Source organism: Leptodactylus fuscus, chromosome 9, assembly GCF_031893055.1.
Source record: "Leptodactylus fuscus isolate aLepFus1 chromosome 9, aLepFus1.hap2, whole genome shotgun sequence".
NCBI classification, from domain to species: Eukaryota; Metazoa; Chordata; class Amphibia; order Anura; family Leptodactylidae; genus Leptodactylus; species Leptodactylus fuscus.
The window spans coordinates 17,235,967-17,256,036 of NC_134273.1; the positions used below are offsets into that span (position 1 = coordinate 17,235,967).

Here is a 20,070-nt window from a genome sequence, read left to right on the forward strand (position 1 = left end):
TCAACCTCATGTATGGGGCTAAACAATCGGGCTCTCCTCTCATGCTTCTTTCAACTGACGCTGAGAAAGCCTTCGACAGGGTCAACTGGCGGTTCATGGAAGAGACCCTGTTACATATTGGTCTTGGAAATCGCATGATGAGTTGGATCATGGCTCTATACTCTCTCCCTACAGCGATGGTTAGGGTGAACGGTTTATTGTCCCAGTCCTTCCCTATCCGAAATGGCACTAGGCAAGGATGCCCCCTCTCGCCTCTCATTTTCGTCCTGACTCTTGAACCCTTCCTCCGCCAGGTTCGAGCCGACCCGAACATCTCAGGCGCTGCTCATTCTTCCTGTTTATACAAAGTGGCGGCTTATGCAGACGACTTGCTATTTTTTCTTTCCTCCCCTCATGTTTCTCTTCCAGCTCTGATGTCTGCCTTTCAGGTTTACTCGACCCTTTCGAATTTTAAAATCAACTTTTCGAAATCAGAAGCCCTTAATGTGACCCTTTCCTCCTCGGCGGCCACCTCCTTGAGTCAATCTTTCCCTTTTCATTGGGCCCCCACTTCTCTCAAATATTTGGGGGTTTATCTTACTCCGGACCCGAAAGATCTCTTTCGTTGCAACTTCCCCCCACTTCTGGCGTCTATCAGGGCTGATTGTACTCGATGGTCCGCTGGAGCCTTTACTTGGTTCGGGAGATGCGCGATTTTTAAAATGAACATTCTCCCTCGTCTTCTCTACTTGATGCAGGCGCTTCCCATTCACATCCCTCTGTCTTTTCTTAGATCCCTCACTTCCGTCCAATTGAAGTTCATCTGGTCGGGCAGACCCGCCCGAGTGAGCAAGGCTTTTCTCTTTCGTCCCAAGAGTTGCGGTGGTTTATCGCTTCCGGACCTGAAGTCCTATTACTTGGCTACCCACCTGACTCGTGTCGTGGACTGGTGTAGGCATGCTGTTTCTAAACCTTGGGTCTACATCGAACAGGCATTCTCTCCGATCCCTTTGCAGGTTGCCCCTTGGTTGGAATCCTCCTCATTGTCGTCTCTCTTTTCTCACCCTACCCTTGGTCCCACGCTTCGGATTTGCTCCAGGGGCCTTGTTCGCTCCACTCTCCTCCCTAAGGATTCCGCTCTTTTCCCAGTGCTGGGCAATCCTGCCTTTCCACCTGGAATGTTTGACCGAGTTTTTCGTAATTGGCGCCGTCATGGGATTTTCCGTGCCTGTCACTTCCAGGACGCTGGGGGATGGACTACACTTCTGAATTCCCAGGCCCCTCCTGAGCTGCCCCCTTTGGATGCTTGGCGGGGGATGCAACTTTGTCACTTTTTACATTCTCTCCCTGCTCCTGCAGAGTTCCGCGTCGAACCTACCCCCTTGGAGAAGATTTTTGTTGGTGCTGGCCCCCTTCGCCACTCCCTCTCGCTCACTTACCGGATCCTGGTTGAACCTCCGGAGGACTTTGTTCCGCCGTTCTTGTTGAAATGGGAATCTGATTTGTCCCTTTCCCTCTCTCAGGAGCAGCGTAAGCGCATTTTTCGCCTTTCTCATACTGCTTCCATCAGCTCTCGCCACCAGGAGGCCAGCTACAAAATCTTGTCCCGATGGTATAGGGTTCCTACGAGACTCCATGCTATGTTTCCTCAGGTCTCCCCATTATGTTGGCGCTGTGGCGACGAGGAAGGCACGCTGCTACACATTTTTTGGTCCTGTCCTGCCCTTTCGTCCTTCTGGGAGGGGGTCAAGCGGATAACCCTTCAGCTTACTGAAACTTCTCACCATTTGGGCCCTGCCCTGTTCCTCCTTAATCATTGTGAGTCTTCTGTAAAGGTCTTTAAGCGTTCCCTACTTAGATTCCTGATCCTCGCTGCCCGGGCTTGTATCCCCCTTTTTTGGAAACGAGTGGATCCTCCTCCTCTCTCCCTCTGGATTTCGAAGGTCAACAAGATAATGCGCATGGAAAATCTCACGTCTTTCCTGCATGGCACGACTGAGGCGTACATCAAAACCTGGTTCTACTGGTTCAGGTTTCAACAGTCTGCAGAGTACCGGACGCTCCTGGGCTCTGACCCCTCCTCTGATTGATACTCTTGTTGTTCGTCTCAGGTATTTGACCAGTGGTTGCTCCCGAGCCCTTCCCAACTGGCTGTGGTATGGATGACCTGGCGAGCGCTCTCACTGGTTTCCTGACTGCTCACACTCACCCCTACCTACCCTTTCACCCCCCACATTTAGTCCTCTCCCCCACTCATCTGTCCCACTAACCCCTCCCTCCCCCCCCCTTTTTTTCCTTTTTCTTTTTTTTCTATGTTGCTTTCTTTGTCTTTAATTTTTTTTTTATTTTTTTATTTATTTTTTATTTTTATTTTATTCTTCTGATTGTATTTTGTGTTGCACTGTGTGCTTTTTCTGTTCGCAGGGCGGGTGTTCGCCTTGTAACTTGTAATTGTTTTTTCTTTTCTTATTGTTTAAAAACATTTTCAATAAAAATTTGAGTTATAAAAAAAAAATTAGTGTAGGGTCCTACCTTAATGAAATCGACTTGTCGGGGCAGGTAAAGGGCTTCCTACTGTTTGATCAAATATGTACAACGAAGAACCTCAAATTTATTTATATATTTAGTTTATAGTATTTTTTATAGTTTTTTTTTGTTCCTTATAGCCTTTGTGCTGTGTCAGAGTGCTGCTATATTTTTCTGTTTTTATGTATTTTGCCACGGTAGCTTGCACCTGTTCACATTGGGAGGTGCTGTCTGAATTTTCTTCGATAGATAGATAGATAGATAGATAGATACAGTCCTATGAAAAAGTTTGGGCACCCCTATTAATCTTAATCATTTTTAGTTCTAAATATTTTGGTGTTTGCAGCAGCCATTTCAGTTTGATATATCTAATAACTGATGGACACAGTAATATTTCAGGATTGAAATGAGGTTTATTGTACTAACAGAAAATGTGCAATATGCATTAAACCAAAATTTGACCGGTGCAAAAGTATGGGCACCTCAACAGAAAAGTGACATTAATATTTAGTAGATCCTCCTTTTGCAAAGATAACAGTCTCTAGTCGCTTCCTGTAGCTTTTAATCAGTTCCTGGATCCTGGATGAAGGGATTTTGGACCATTCCTCTTTACAAAACAATTCGAGTTCAGTTAAGTTTGATGGTCGCCGAGCATGGACAGCCCACTCTCAAATGATCTGAAAACAAAGATTGTTCAACATAATTGTTCAGGGGAAGGATACAAAAAGTTGTCTCAGAGATTTAACCTGTCAGTTTCCACTGTGAGGAACATAGTAAGGAAATGGAAGACCACAGGGACAGTTCTTGTTAAGCCCAGAAGTGGCAGGCCAAGAAAAATATCAGAAAGACAGAGAAGAATGGTGAGAGCAGCCAAGGACAATCCACAGACCACCTCCAAAGAGCTGCAGCATCATCTTGCTGCAGATGGTGTCACTGTGCATCGGTCAACAATACAGCGCACTTTGCACAAGGAGAAGCTGTATGGGAGAGTGATGAGAAAGAAGCCGTTTCTGCAAGCACGCCACAAACAGAGTCGCCTGAGGTATGCAAAAGCACATTGGGACAAGCCAGCTTCATTCTGGAAGAAGGTCCTGTGGACTGATGAAACAAAGATTGAGTTGTTTGGTCATACAAAAAGGCATTATGCATGGCGTCCAAAAAAACAGCATTCCAAGAAAAACACTTGCTACCCACTGTAAAATTTGGTGGAGGTTCCATCATGCTTTGTGGCTGTGTGGCCAATGCCGGCACCGGGAATCTTGTTAAAGTTGAGGGTCGCATGGATTCCACTCAGTATCAGCAGATTCTTGAGAATAATGTTCAAGAATCAGTGACGAAGTTGAAGTTACGCCGGGGATGGATATTTCAGCAAGACAATGATCCAAAATACCGCTCCAAATCGACTCAGGCATTCATGCAGAGGAACAATTACAATGTTCTGGAATGGCCATCCCAGTCCCCAGACCTGAATATCATTGAACATCTGTGGGATGATTTGAAGCGGGTTGTCCATGCTCGGCGACCATCAAACTTAACTGAACTTGAATTGTTTTGTAAAGAGGAATGGTCCAAAATACCTTCATCCAGGATCCAGGAACTGATTAAAAGCTCCAGGAAGCGACTAGAGGCTGTTATCTTTGCCAAAGGAGGCTCTACTAAATATTAATGTCACTTTTCTGTTGAGGTGCCCATACTTTTGCACCGGTCAAATTTTGGTTTAATGCATATTGCACATTTTCTGTTAGTACAATAAACCTCATTTCAATCCTGAAATATTACTGTGTCCATCAGTTATTAGATATATCAAACTGAAATGGCTGTTGCAAACACCAAAATATTTAGAACTAAAAATGATTAAGATTAATAGGGGTGCCCAAACTTTTTCATAGGACTGTAGATAGATAGGAGATAGGAGATAGATAGTTATATATACTTACACATATACCCATCTACACACACACATACAGTCATATAGAACATACACACACACACCTATCTACACACATACAGGACTCACACAGTATATAAGGCACATAATGTAAACACATATACACATATTTTACCCAAGAATATATACTTACCTTTGGCTGAATTGCTGGGTGCACAGGACATGGAGGAAATTCCTGTGCAGCTCTGCCTGGCAGTGGAGTAAGCTGTGACATCGCAAGAGACTTCTCCCCTCACACTCCGATGCTGAGGGAGAAGGGCGGCACAGCAAGCTGATGTGTGCAGGGAAACTTTTACAAACAGCGATCGGCAGCCCCTGCAAATGGCAGAGATTTATCTGCTGCCGATCTAGTCCTGATGGAAGAGAAAGTATGGGGCCCCTGAGGATGTTTGTCCCCCCCTCTCCTAACGCGGACCCTGGATAGATGCCGAATTGCAAAAGGACCTTTGATAACATCATCACTGACATCATCAAAGGTCCTTTAACTTTAATACTGTTTAAGTAAAAAAAAAAAAAAAAAAAGTCCCATGGCTGCAGCCCCCTCCCAAACTGCCGCCTGGGGCGGCTGCCTCACGTCGCCTCATTAGAGGTGCGGCCCTGGGTAGGTGGGTGATGGTAGGTTATCTCTGAATGCTTCACAACAACTCAGACAAATGGCTGCTCCTTTAATCATGTACTGAAGAAAATTAAGACACCACAATCAGAAAATACAAATGGATTAGTAAAAATTTTAATTAGCAAAAAAGATATATATGGGTGACACATTCCCTTTAAGTATCCTGATGTATACAGTTATACATGGCCAACATCAGATTTAACCCCCATCAAATTTTCAACGGAGACCGTCTTTTCCGCAGTCACTATAATACGCCACCATATCCCTAAATGCGGTGTAAATGAGCTTATTCTGAGTGCAGATGAATCCTCCACTTCTCCATATCTGCTCAGGATATCGATTCAAGTCTCCGATGCACGTCCACACATCTTTACTCCATCCAGAGACACACCATTTCGAGTGATCATTGCGAGAATAGAAGGAGTGGTTCAGGAGTTTGATTCTTTTGATGGTATATACGTGCCAGGGTAGACTACAGTTTGATAGAACCTCTATGCCTGTTGGTCGCCATGTTTCCGTTAATAAATGCGTCTGCAGTTTCTGAGCAATCCAGGCTGTTAAGATGTCTGAAGCAAGAAGAATATATTAGAAAAAGATCATTGGAGGAGCTCTACACTAGAACTAGAGAGTCCCGACCACCCTCTTGAATAATGAAGAGAAAAGTTTCCAGGCCATCTCACAATCCTGGGACACTCTATCTCATGGAGGTATGCTCCCCTTGAGCCCCTCCCTGTTAGCAGTGATACTAGTAACTTATTTTATTCCTTCATCTCCTCTCTTTCTTGTCTTGAATTGGTTCATATTTGTCTTGTACTTAAGCCACTATAATCATTGTTCTTATTTCTATACATATTTCTGTACGATGTCAAATGGGAACTACAATGGAGGCGGTGTGTATATGTGAATGCCTCCTTAGATTAATGGCTTCTCAGCGCCGCACCTCCCATGAGGCGACCTGAAGCGACCGCTTCATGCGGCGCTATGCCAGGGCCACGGGGAGGGCGGCATTTTTGCTGACCTAAGCCAGTCCAGGACAAGCTGTCCTGGACTGGCTTAGGGTCACCGTCACTGAGCGGTGGATTGGGGAGGCCGCTGGAGTAGCGCTGCTCCAGCGGCCGCCCCTCACGCTCAGGCAGAGAGCAGGTCCTCTCCCTGCCTGCTCTCTGCCTGCTAAAGACATTCGCTCCGCTCGGCCCCGCCCCGTCCGCTCGGCCCTGCCCCCCTTCCGCTCGGCCCCGCCCCCTCCGCTCTGCCCCCTCCTCCAGGGGGAGGGGGCTTTCTGACGTCCGCCTCAGGCGGCAGAAAGCCATGGTTCACCCCTGGGCTTCTGGTGTCCAACTATTGTACATCTAAAATGTGCGCTTATAAATACAGTGTTTGGAAAAGGCATTCAATTCTTACCATCATGAAAGAATCTGGATTTTGCAAAGTTCAGAAAGGATTCTCCTTGGGCCGATTGCAGAACAGCCAGTCTTGTAGTATCTATCCAAGGGAACTGCAAACCACGACAAATTCTATGCAGACCCCATAAATCTTTTTGATAGGTGTCAGGAATGGAACAGTTATAGACATTTGGATTGTAATACAACAACTGGGTGGCTGTGTCAACAAACAGAAGACAGTATGTGAGTTTTACACAAAATATTCAACTCCATGCAATAATTCTGCTTAATGCTGGGGCCTTATGTGGGGTAAACGCTGCGGGAAAAAACGGCAAACCGTCATGATTTTGGAAATCACAGCATGTCATTTATACCTATGGAAATACTGCTGTTTTTTCAATAGGCATAATTGAAGCAGACAGTTTGCAGCGGAAACCTCTGCAAGATAAACCACGATGGGTGATTTTTCCCAAAGCGCTTTTTGCTTTGGGATGCTACGTGGGGCTTTAGTCTAAAAGACGCCTTCAAGAATCAGGACTGGTTTTTTTTTGAAAATTGGACTCTACCTTACCAATCCTAGGTGACATGCACACGGCCACATCATGTCACTGGGCCATGAATAAACTGCACAGCACATGGATGTCATCCATGTCCTGCTTGTATTTCCACAGCCCCATCCACTGAGTTCAGTGAGTACGACCCATAACACAGACAGGTATAGGATCCTGAGTTTTGCTCACAACCCAATACACAGGAATGCACATGGTCGTTTGCATGAGACTTTAGTTTTAGTTTAACGTTCCTCCTGTATCAAATTCCATATTGTTCCTATGCAGACCCCTTTGAAAAGGGATTTCCCACTATGGACACATCTCCTATCCACCACAAGTTAGGAGATAAGCATTGCTGAGGATTCAACCACTGGCACTCCTATTGATCAGCAGAACAAGGGTCCGAAGTGTTACTGAGCTCCTCATGTGCTCCCCTTCTGTATTCAGATGGCATGCGATGTATACAGTGAAGAGGTCACAGCACATGGCATGCAATGTATACAGTGAAGAGGTCACAGCACTTGCACAAGCGTTGTATCCCCTTCAAGCAGCTGATCACCAGGGATCCATGTGTTGAACCCCCACAGATCTTTTATTGATAACCAATCCTGAGCATAGGTCATCAATAAAAATGAACTGAAATAACCCTTAAATTTTCATTGCTAAAGATAGTTACCCTGTAAAATACCCCTATAGGCTATATAACATGGCATATAGTATATGGACATGAAACAAGACATGAATATCAGAATACTCACCAATCTGTTTAAACTGGTTATATTTGTAAGTCACGCACAAGACCACCTGGCCATATTTTCTACCTGTTTTAGGATACCCAAAACCGTCTTCAGGAAATGGGGGGAAATGTGGTACGGAGTGAACAAGCCAGAATCCCTGATATTTGTCAAAAAACAGAGCTCCTGAAAGGAAAACAAATGGGTGTTTTTTCAATCGGGTTGTTATGCTCCGTCACTTTAGTCAATGCTTTGGGCAAATCCCAGTTCTATCTCTATACACTAATGGTGTGAAAGCAGCTAGTGCCCCAAAATACCAAGAACCATCCATCTTATGACCAGAGGAATAAAGGCGGCCATACACGTTCAATGGCTGTCACCTGCACGCTCATTTGGCCAATGGCTATTCCTTCAGATACCGTCATACACATACATGCTTGGCTCTACCAAGTGTGAACGTGTTTTTAATGGGAAGAAGGGAATAAGTCAATGCCAGGCACATCTGGTGGAGACTTATCTACCCTGAAAAAAACTGGGCACTGAAATGCAATATGCCCAAACATTCTTTCCCTGGCATCATCTGTTTAGGGGGAGAACGAAGGCCCCCACACACCTAAAATAATTGGCTGGTTGACCCAAAAAAAGGCTTTAGAAGGTAAGAACCTGGCTTATTCTCAACTTAAAAATTACCATTGATATCTAGCTTTTAAAGGGGGGGATAAATACCTGAGTAGTGGGGGTCTGACTGCTGAGACCCCCACTGATCCCAAGAAAAACTGAGGTTCCTTTCCCCCTGTTGAACATTCATCCTGAAAGTAGACATGACTGGTGCTGGACATAACTCCCGTTCACTTGAATGAATGGGAAAGCCAACGTACAGCACTCGGGTTATCTTCAGTACTCCCATTGACGTGAATGGCTGCTGATGTTCTCCTTGGATGGATTCGAACCTAGGACTCCAGCACTTCAAAGCATATTTTATGGCTATAGCCTTTATTACGCCAACTCTTGTCTTGTCTTACAAAACACATGCACAGAGGTGAAGACTGATGTCCCAAATTCTCTATTAACTTTTCAAGACTTCTGTTCCAGGAATTGAAATAAAGACAATTAAAAAAAAAACTAATAACGGGCCTTTGTGTTTATTTTCCCAGAAATCCAAGAGCTGCTAGTTGTACAATATACAATTTCTAAGCAAATATTTTTTCTGCGTTGTCAACTTTTTATCGTTCAAAGTACAGTGGTGAATGTTTGTGCCTAGAATTAGTGAACCACCGCGTGAGATCCCTGGTGAGTAAAGCACGAGCCAATGTTACTCTATACCAAGCTCTATACGTTCAGTCACTAAATACAGATAATTATTAACCACCTACTTGACCCATTACATAATGTATGTAATGGGTTTACAAACCTTTGGTCATGACCGAATATTGGCCTACTAAAGGAACCAGCTTGATCACACATAAAGAACGTGCACATCAGTGGCGTAACTACCGCAGAGGCAGCGGAGGCAGCTGCCACAGGGCCCGGGCCATTAGGGGGCCTGGTGACAGCCGCTACCGCAGAGTATAATAATTGTTTATGGGTGTCCACTATGGGCTATAATACTGTGTGCAGGGGCCACTATGGGGTATAATGCTGTGTGCAGGGGCCACTATGGGGTATAATGCTGTGTGCAGGGGCCACTAAGGGACATAATACTGTGTGCAGGGGCCACTATGGGGGATAATACTGTGTGCAGGGCCACTAAAGGACATAATACTGTGTGCAGGGGCCACTAAGGGACATAATACTGTGTGCAGGGGCCACTATGGGGGATAATACTGTGTGCAGGGCCACTAAAGGACATAATACTGTGTGCAGGGGCCACTATGGGGGATAATACTGTGTGCAGGGCCACTAAAGGACATAATACTGTGTGCAGGGGCCACTAAGGGACATAATACTGTGTGCAGGGGCCACTATGGGGGATAATACTGTGTGCAGGGCCACTAAGGGACATAATACTGTGTGCAGGGGCCACTATGGGGGATAATACTGTGTGCAGGGCCACTAAAGGACATAATACTGTGTGCAGGGGCCACTAAAGGACATAATACTGTGTGCAGGGGCCACTAAAGGACATAATACTGTGTGCAGGGGCCACTAAGGGACATAATACTGTGTGCAGGGGCCACTATGGGGTATAATGCTGTGTGCAGGGCTTACTAAGGGACATAATAGAGTGCGGAGGAAGGGTCGGTCAAGGTCTTTGGCGTCGGTGTCGGTTGGGGGGGGGCCATGTCAAAAGTTCGCCACGGGGCCCCGTCATTCCTAGTTACACCACTGGTGCACATACACCAGTCAGTAGGGTTATATGTCTATAGAGGCCATATGTGTAAGGCTGAGATGGGAATAGCCCTCTCTCCGCCTCCCTAAGGTGATTGGAAGATATGGAAACAGCTGAATTCGGTATTTCTCTGTAATTCCTATGGAGGTTACAGAAACAGCGTAACAGTGAGTTCTTGTACTTTCTGAAGTTACAGAAAAAGTGACACTTGGTTCACACCTGCGCCTGGGTTTCTGTTCCCCAAGCAAGAAACCTAACCTGCTTAAAAAGTGGTTGTTCACGAAAACCCGCAGACCCCATAAACTATAATGCTTGCAGGACTTTTCTCTCTGCTTTTAAGCAGGTTCGGGGTCAGAAACCCCGAATGGAACGCAGGCGTGAACCTAGCCTAAGGCAGGAGGGTGAACATCATATGTAATAGCTGGCATACATTTACTGCATCACTTACACCAGATTTCTGGTAAAATTGGCGAGGCTGATGGCCCGATGATGGGGTCTTGGATCTAAAGTCATTTGACTATACCAGCCCTATCATTTGGTGGCTTATGTAATAACAGAATATATCACTATACGGTATACCCCTCCTGTGTCTACACAGTGTGCATCTACCTGTCAATACCTTAAAGGGATTCTACCATTAAAAATCTTTTTTCTGTGGCTAACACGTCGGAATAGCCTTTAGAAAGGCTATTCGTCTCCTACCTTTAGATGGAATCTCCGCCGCGCCGTTCCTTAGTAATACCGTTTTTTACCGGTATGTAAATTAGTTCTCTGGCAGCGATGGGGGCGGGCCCCAGCACTGAAAATGCGATGAGGGCGTCCCCACCGCTGCCTGAGAACAGGATCCTGCGCCGCCTCTATCTTCTGATGGATCCTCCCCTTCTTTCTTCGGCGGCTTCACCTCTGTCAGCTCTGACTCTAGTAGAGCCGACTGTGCATGCGCGGCCACAATTCCGAGGCCGCAATTGCGCGCATGCGCAGTTGGCTCTACTAGTGTCTCAGTGGCAGAACCAACTGCGCAGGAGAAAGACGAAGAAAGAAGGGGAGGATCCAGCAGAAGATAGAGGCGGCGCAGGATCCTGTTCTCAGGCAGCGGTGGGGACGCCCTCATCGCATTTTCAGCGCTGGGGCCCGCCCCCATCGCTGCCAGAGAACTAATTTACATACCGGTAAAAAACGGTATTACTAAAGAACGGCGCGGCGGAGATCCCATCTAAAGGTAAGAGACGAATAGCCTTTCTAAAGGCTATTCCGAAGTGTTAGCCACAGAAAAAAGATTTTTAATGGTAGAATCCCTTTAAATTCAGTAAAAAGTATTGCACATAAAGGAAGCTTGTGACTTACCCTTGGAATGGCCTTTTTTAGTAAACGTGCTATTAATGCCCGGGGGAGAATCATTATATAACATGTACGCCGTGTCGTTTCTCTGCAGGAATGAGCATACAATACAATTCACACAAAAGATGTTATGATACAGCTAATAAAATATTTCACATATTTTCTTCATAATTGGGATCAATTACACCAAATGGCTCAATTTACATTATGTTCTTTAGGCCAGATGTGGAGGTACAAGAAAAGGTTCCTATATAGACTGAATCCAAGATTACAGTTCCTTAAAAGGGTTGTCCGGGAAATATAGATTTTTTTCCTGGAGGCTGGGGAAGATGAATGTTTTTTTAAAAAATTTTATTTCTTCTCCAGACAAAAAAAAGTATTTCCTGGACAATCCCTTTAATGTACCGCTACCTGGTTCAAGATTATTGTGTATCTGCACGTCATTTAGTGAAAAATCTTGTGGTATAGAGAATCCTACAGATTTGAGCAAGTTCTGCCTATAAACTATGAAGGACCGCCCAACAATTTATAAAAGAGGAGTTGTAGGGTTCCCCTTTAGGCTGGTCTTACACGGCCGTAATGTAAGTCCTCAAATGGTCTGCAATTGAGGGTTTTCAATTGCGGACACATTATATTCAATGTATTATATTCAATTACACCACCGGATATTTTATCCGTGGTGTGGCCGGGCCGCAACCGTGGTCCGCAATTTATAGAACATGTCCGTAATGGCCGTGAATTGCGGCACTGCAAGGAGTAGCCCATAGAACTCTATGGGCGAGTGCGTCAGGACACGGACGTCTGCGGAGTCTATGTTGCCGATCAGCAACTTGTGGACCGTACATTCAATATGGTCGTGTAAGACCAGCCTTAAGGCTAAGGCCCCACGTTGCAGAAATGTAGCTGTGTTTTATGATACTAGCAAAATTAATGAGAATTGTTTTCATCCATATATTGCGGGAAAAAAAAGCTATGAATACATGACAAAATATTTACGCACACAATAAGGGGCCACACGGTGGCTCAGTGGTTAGCACTGCAGCCTTGCAGCGCTGGAGTCCTGGTGTTCAAATCCCGCCAAGGACAAAAAACCATCTGCAAGGAGTTTGTATGTTCTCCCCGTGTTTGCATGGATTTCCATCCCATATTCCAAAGACATACTGATAGGGGAAAATGTACATTGTGAGCTCTATGTGGGCTTACAATCTACATTTAAAAAAAAAATAAAAATTTACGCACACAATGATGCCTGTACTTACGTTATGTGACTGATAGAGCTGCTGCAGGACATGCGCTGTTGCACCCTGGGTCATGTTGATGAGGAATTTGCTCACTTGCCATCCCTTTGACTTTGAGTCAAGATACAAATAATCCAGCCCTGGTCCATACGTCTCATTGATCAAACGCATCGGTAATTTATAAACCACAAACCTATAAAAATTTGAGATTAGACCATCATTGTGAGGGGGCGGATTATGACGTGGATTACGCGCCATAATCCGCCCCCTCTGTGCCCATGTGAATGGGCCATAACAGACTACAAAAAGAGGGGACAAATAAGGAGCCCGAAGAACCCCATTGACTATAATGGGGGCCATTGGGTTTCTGTTATTTTTAACTGAAACTGAAATAAAAAGCGTGCTTGCCGGACTTTTTCGTCTGGCCATTTTAGTAGACACTGCGAATGGAGAGTCTGACACAGATGTGAACCTAGCCTAGGACTTTTCTCTCTGCTGATTTCGGGTGGAAACTGGCGCACCCCATTATAGTCTATGAGGTTCAAGGGTATCCATGGATAACCACTTTTTAAGCAGAAAGGGTTTCAGGTTTTCTCAGACTTCTCACACCAGCGTTCGGCACTCCTTATTAGGTTTCCGTCTTCTACCGGCAGAAGATGGAAACCTGTTATGCCGAGTCCGGCTGTGAGCGCCGGTGAGCGTTTTATGCTCTCCGCGGCGAAACCAATTTTTTAAACCGGACACAGAGTACTGCATGTCCAACTCTGTGTACGGTTAATAAAAAAACCCAAAAAACGGTTTCGCCATGGAGAGCATAAAACGCTCATCGGCGCTCACGGCCGGACACTTTCCAAACCCATTCAAATAAATGGGTACGAAAGATGCCGGCAGGTTTCCGTCTCCTGCCCCTGTTTTGTGCAGGAAACGGAAACCTGCAGAACGGAGACCGGGCGCAGATGTGAACGAGCCCTGAGCTGCGAAAACAGCTCTCAATACAGAAGCAAGGGAAAGAGTGAGAAAAATGCAGGATCTCATAGAAAGGAGACATAATGTGTTTATATAGTATATTGCAAAATTTATTAACGACACAAATACTGCTGGAAAATAAAAAATTGTCCGAAAGTTTAGTTAAGTTCTGCCCCAGTCTGCCCGGAAACTCCTCAGAATAAATTATATTAACGCAATTTTCTCCAGAATATGGCGCATATAGTAAATATTTATATATATATATATATATATATATATATATATATATATATATATATATATCATACCTCCCAACCGTCCCGATTTCCGCGGGACAGTCACGATTTGGGTGACATGTCCCGCGGTCCCGGTTGGAGGGAGGTATGTCTCGATTTCAACTCAGATCTGCGTCCAGAGGACGCAGATCTGAGTTGAACACATATGCGGCTGAAGCAAGGAGCTGACACAGGTGACAGCTCCTCGCTTCGCTGCTGCCGCCGGCTCCTGGCTTGTAGACGCGATGTTCAAGCCAGGAGCCGAAGATGTTCAAGCCAGGAGCCAGCAGCGGCGAAGCGAGGAGCTGACACAGGTCAGCTCCTCGCTTCAGCTGCATGTGTCAGGGAGAGAGGCGGGCAGCGGCGAAGCGAGGAGCTGACCTGTGTAAGCTCCTTCCTTCAGCCGCATGTGTCAGTGAGAGAGGCGGGCAGAGAGCGGCGAGGGAGCGGAGATGAAGGTAAGTTTAATGTGGAGGTGGAACGTGAATCTGGGGGCAGATGAAGGAGAGGACGGCATGACACTGGGGGCAGAGATGTGGGACATGAATCTGGGGGCAGAGATGTGGGGACATGAATCTGGGGGCAGAGATGGGGGACATGAATCTGGGGGCAGAGATGGAGTGGACATGAATCTGGGGGCAGATATGGAGGGACATGAATCTGGGGGCAGAGATGGGGGGACATGAATCTGGGGGCAGAGATGGGGGACATGAATCTGGGGGCAGAGATGGAGAGGACATGAATCTGGGGGCAGAGATGGGGGACATGAATCTGGGGGCAGAGATGTAGAGGACATGAATCTGGGGGCAGAGATGGAGGGACATGAATCTGGGGGCAGAGATGTAGAGGACATGAATCTGGGGGCAGAGATGGAGAGGACATGAATCTGGGGGCAGAGATGTGGGGACATGAATCTGGGGGAAGAGATGGAGGGACATGAATTTGGGGGCAGAGATGGAGGGACATGAATCTGGGGGCAGAGATGTGGGGACATGAATCTGGGGGCAGAGATGTAGAGGACATGAATTTGGGGGCAGAGATGGAGGGACATGAATCTGGGGGCAGAGATGTAGGGACATGAATCTGGGGGCAGAGATGTAGAGGACATGAATTTGGGAGCAGAGATGGAGGGACATGAATCTGGGGGCAGAGATGTGGGGACATGAATCTGGGGGCAGAGATGTGGGGACATGAATCTGGGGGCAGAGATGTGGGGACATGAATCTGGGGGCAGAGATGTGGGGACATGAATTTGGGGGCAGAGATGGAGGGACATGAATTTGGGGGCAGAGATGGGGGACATGAATCTGGGGGCAGAGATGGAGAGGACATGAATCTGGGGGCAGAGATGGGGGACATGAATCTGAGGGCAGAGATGGGGGGACATGAATCTGGGGGCAGAGATGGGGGGACATGAATCTGGGGGCAGAGATGGGGGACATGAATCTGAGGGCAGAGATGGGGGGACATGAATCTGGGGGCAGAGATGGGGGGACATGAATCTGGGGGCAGAGATGGGGGACATGAATCTGAGGGCAGAGATGGGGGGACATGAATCTGGGGGCAGAGATGGGGGGACATGCATCTGGGGGCAGAGATGGGGGGACATGAATCTGGGGGCAGAGATGGGGGGACATGAATCTGGGGGCAGAGATGGGGGACATGAATCTGAGGGCAGAGATGGGGGGACATGAATCTGGGGGCAGAGATGGGGGGACATGAATCTGAGGGCAGAGATGGGGGGACATGAATCTGGGGGCAGAGATGGGGGGACATGAATCTGGGGGCAGAGATGGGGGACATGAATCTGAGGGCAGAGATGGGGGGACATGAATCTGGGGGCAGAGATGGGGGGACATGCATCTGGGGGCAGAGATGGGGGGACATGAATCTGGGGGCAGAGATGGGGGGACATGAATCTGGGGGCAGAGATGGGGGACATGAATCTGAGGGCAGAGATGGGGGGACATGAATCTGGGGGCAGAGATGGGGGGACATGAATCTGAGGGCAGAGATGGGGGGACATGAATCTGGGGGCAGAGATGGGGGGACATGAATCTGGGGGCAGAGATGGGGGACATGAATCTGAGGGCAGAGATGGGGGGACATGAATCTGGGGGCAGAGATGGGGGGACATGCATCTGGGGGCAGAGATGGAGGACATGAATCTGGGGGCAGAGATGGAAGAGGGACATGAAACTGGGGGCAGATGAAGGGTGTATATGAAACTGGGGGAGAGATAGAGGGGGGACATATAATTTACGGGTGACTGTAGGAGGATTATACTGTGTGCGGGCACATGAAAAATTAATGAGTGGGCGGAGTCAAAACAAAAGTGGGTGGGGCTAAATTTGCCCATTTTATCCCTCTTTCGGTTCTTCCAAAGTTGGGAAGTATGACATATATATATATGTAAGCCCTGGGATTTATTCCCATAGTAACAGAGGCGGTCCATAGCAGCCAATCAGAATGGTTCCATAGGAAGTTTGAAACCGAGAGCAACGTTCTGATTGGTTGCTATGGATAACACTAACACCGACGCCTAACTTTTGTATCTAGCAATGTATTCAAATATAACTTTATTTATAAAGGAAACTGCGAACCTGAGAACGAGGCTTGGGATGCGGAAGTGCTCCTTCCCGCTGCAGTGTCTCCCCGGCACACGTGTGTATAATGGCGGGGATCCCACCGGACAATTGGCGGCCCGCCACCATCTGCCTGGACACCAGCATGGGCGCTATCACGGTGGAGCTGTACTGGGACCATGCCCCCCGGACGTGTAAGAACTTCGCGGAGCTCGCCCGGCGCGGCTACTACAACGGCACCAAGTTCCACCGCATCATCAAGGACTTTATGGTCCAGGGCGGGGATCCTACAGGCACCGGGCGCGGGGGAGGCTCCATATATGACGGGAAGCATTTTGCTGATGAGCTGCACCCGGAGCTGAAGTTCACCGGGGCCGGTATCCTCGCCATGGCCAATGCGGGGCCGGACACCAATGGCAGCCAGTTCTTCCTCACCCTGGGCCCCTCCCAGTGGCTGGACAGCAAGCACACCATATTCGGGCGAGTGTGCCAGGGCATTGGGACCCTGAACAGGCTGGGCATGGTGGAGACCGACAGCCAAGACCGGCCGCTGGATGAGGTGAAGATCCTCCGGGCTTATCCGCAGGGCTGACGGGTGTGCGGGGACCTGTAGGATCTATGGACTGTCTGCACCACCTTGGGGACGGATTTAGCCTTTTCTTTTTTTATTTTGTCATTGTATTTTCTAATTAAAATTTCAGCAAAAAACCCCCCAAAAACCTTCTCTGTTCTATCATTGTGTGACACCTCATTATTGTCAGAGACCGGTATCTTATAGAGCTAATGCTGAGCTGACAACCTGTAACCTCCAGAACATCAATGAGAAGTGTCAGGTGGGCGTCTGACAGTGGCCCCCAGCAGTCACAAGAGCGGGGCCCCTCTCCTTGCTGTATGACTGGAGCAGCTGCTTGCACAGATACAGTGTCACTCTATTTCTTTCTATAAGACCTGGAAATGGCTCAGCACAGTGTTTGGCTAAGGACACATGAAAAACGGACACGTGGCATGTTTTTTGTGAACTACTGTCATAAGTCTGTTCTTAAAAACAAGAGGGAATGGTTCTGTTCACATGTCCATTTTACACATCTATAAAGAAAAATTGACATGCTTTATTATATTTTGTCTGTTCTGATGGATCCAATACCAGACTTGGACTACACCCATAGACCTTCGTTATAAAATGGCTGCCGCATGGCGGTTTTTCACAGTGATATGAATAAGGTGAAAAACAGAACAACACATCAGTTTTTTGCTATCATTAAGGGCTCGTTCACATCTGCGTTCATGGGTCCTTATTGCAGGTTTCCGTTTCCTGCATAAAACAGATGCAGGAGACGGAAGTCTGCAGGAGACTTTCTCACCCATTCATTTGAATGGGTGAGAAACCTGTCCGGCCGTGCGCGGCAGTGAGCGTTTTGCGCTCTCCGCCGCAAAACCGGGTTTTATAATCCGGACACAGAGTCGGACATGCACTACTCTGTGTCCGGATAAAAAAATCCGGTTTTGCGGCGGAGAGCCTAAAACGCTCACCGCCGCGCACGGCCGGACCCGGTCTATGGTTTCCGTCTTCTGCCATGCAGAAGACGGAAACCATAGAACGGAGACCCCAGACGCAGGTGTGAACCCAGCGTAAGTCAGTGAAAACTGGACAGTTGTGTGAATAAGTTCCATGAAGATGAATGCATCAATGTCCACTATATTAGATACATGTATACAACTTGCCTGGTGCTCGAGTGCACTATGTAAAGATGCAGACACTGCCATGTTATTGCATATATTTGTTCAAGGGGCATCTATTTGGAAACTACTGAAATGCATTATACGTATGTCACATTGTCATTGGTTAGTCACTGGTGATGCCACAAATCTGAGAGCTGTGAGTGTTGGACCCCTGAGACTCCCATCAGGACGTGGGGCCTGTGACCCCCCTCTATGAATGTAGCAATGGTCAGTAGTGCAGCCTGCTGCTTCATTCATTTCTATTAGATTGCTGGATATAACAGGTCAGATCTTGTGTGACTAGTGACTACCGCACCGTTCACAAGTGGGGACTTAGACCCTGGTGATTGGTAAGGTTTCCATTGGTCAGACTTCTAACAGAGACGTATCCCCTATTTGGGGGGAGATAAGTCTTCATGGTACAAACCCTTTAAATAAATTTCTTCTGAGAGACATCAGCTCTCTTGTGTATATTTGCTCCCAGGTTTACTAAAGCAAATGTAATTTCTCATCTGACTGGTAAAGTTAATCCCTACAGAGGTGGGATGAGCGGTTTGCCAGACACTACCGATGGTTCTGTTCTAAGGGCAGGTACGAACATTGGACACCCAAGGCGTTCCTGCAGCATCGATAGAAGACTGACATGTAACTTCTAGTCATAAACATCTGCCCCAAATAATATTAGTATTGGTAGACCACACGAGTCCCCTGAAACTGTATATAGGACCATTGCAGCTGAGATAAGCATTGGAGTCTAAAATACGCCCTATGTTAGCACCTTTATTATGGCTCTTGGAATAAGGCTGAATTCCCATATAGAAGGGGGTATTCCCACCATGACACTGGTGGCTTACTGATTAGCAGTGCCCATGGTTTGGGGCAGGGTACGGGTACTGTAATTCTTGACATTGTGTTATGGAGTGGTGATCGGTGATCATTGGCGTCCCAGTGGTCAGACAGTCATAGTATATATGATCAGTATGTCATATCTGTGGTCAGAAAATCCCTTTAAATAACTTGTGAGTATACAACGATATGATCAGTCCAGTGTTTGTCACCTACCAGTCTACGGGATCTCCATCTTCATTGCGGCAGGAGATTTCACATGTAACAAGAGCAACACCAAACATACAGAGCGCCGACAACACCCGCAGCCCAGACATGTTCTCTCCTAATGATTAAAAATTGCTGTAAAGGAGAAGTTCCATTCTTTCTGATCCGGTTCCAAAGTAGGAAGTTACATCATATGATCAGTCTCGTTGACCATGTTTACGCTGGAAATATTCCAGATGTATCCTGTTGCTGGACAAGCTAAGTGTCCTACTTCCACCAACCATTGTCCCCCCCATTGCTGACATGACAGTATAGGCTCCCCCACTGTTGACTTGAAAATATAGGTCCCCCTGCTGTTGACCTGACGGTATAGAGCATCCCACTGATAACTTGGCTTCAGCGGTCACATATTGGGTACTGGTGATGTCACGGCTAATGTGTTACCAGTACCCAACATTCTCAATGTCGCGGCCATAATCCTGACCCTACCCATTTTATGAACAGTGAACAATTCGATATTCGTTTCGAGTAGAGCCTCAATATTCGACTACTCGATTGAATCCCATTATAGTCTATGGGAAAAAATGCTCGTTTCAGGGGAAACCACTTTTCGACTAAAGGAGAGTCACCAAGTCCACGAGTAGCATGAGGAGAGTGTTTAGGAGGAGCGCTGTGCAGTTAAAGCGCACGGACCCCATTATAGTCTATGAGGTCCGTGTGCTTTCACTGCACAGCGCTTGCAGTTGCGCTGATAAAAAGGCAGCTCCCTCGTAATGCAAGCTGCCAGCTCTCCAGACTAGCAAAGACAAGCCTGTGGCAAATCCACGCTGG

The 20,070-nt window shown here is 47.0% G+C and overlaps 2 protein-coding genes across 2 annotated transcripts; one reads left to right on the plus strand and one right to left on the minus strand.

Moving 5' to 3' along the window:
• Positions 1–5,227: 5,227 nt before the first annotated feature.
• DNASE2B (deoxyribonuclease 2 beta) lies at positions 5,228–19,350 on the minus strand. The gene is made up of 6 exons (XM_075287058.1): positions 19,249–19,350; positions 12,663–12,834; positions 11,410–11,491; positions 7,761–7,922; positions 6,471–6,668; positions 5,228–5,635 (listed from the first exon to the last, which is right to left on the minus strand). The coding sequence occupies exons 1-6, from the start codon at positions 19,347–19,349 to the stop codon at positions 5,286–5,288; spliced, it is 1,065 nt and encodes a 354-aa protein (XP_075143159.1). The 5' UTR covers position 19,350; the 3' UTR covers positions 5,228–5,285.
• PPIL1 (peptidylprolyl isomerase like 1) lies at positions 16,506–17,194 on the plus strand. The gene has a single exon (XM_075287065.1). It carries the CDS (start codon positions 16,556–16,558, stop codon positions 17,057–17,059), a length of 504 nt encoding a protein of 167 aa, XP_075143166.1. The 5' UTR covers positions 16,506–16,555; the 3' UTR covers positions 17,060–17,194.
• Positions 19,351–20,070: the final 720 nt, after the last annotated feature.

Bases quoted from the DNA above. Each gene is read 5' to 3' on its own strand.
- PPIL1 (XM_075287065.1), top strand. From the start codon at position 16,556: ATGGCGGGGATCCCACCGGACAATTGGCGGCCCGCCACCATCTGCCTG.
- DNASE2B (XM_075287058.1), bottom strand. From the start codon at position 19,349: ATGTCTGGGCTGCGGGTGTTGTCGGCGCTCTGTATGTTTGGTGTTGCT. The intron at 11,492-12,662 runs GTAAGTACAGGC...TCATTCCTGCAG, and splicing joins AGCTCTATCAGTCACATAAC to AGAAACGACACGGCGTACAT. The intron at 7,923-11,409 runs GTAAGTCACAAG...TTTTCCTTTCAG, and splicing joins TAAAAAAGGCCATTCCAAGG to GAGCTCTGTTTTTTGACAAA.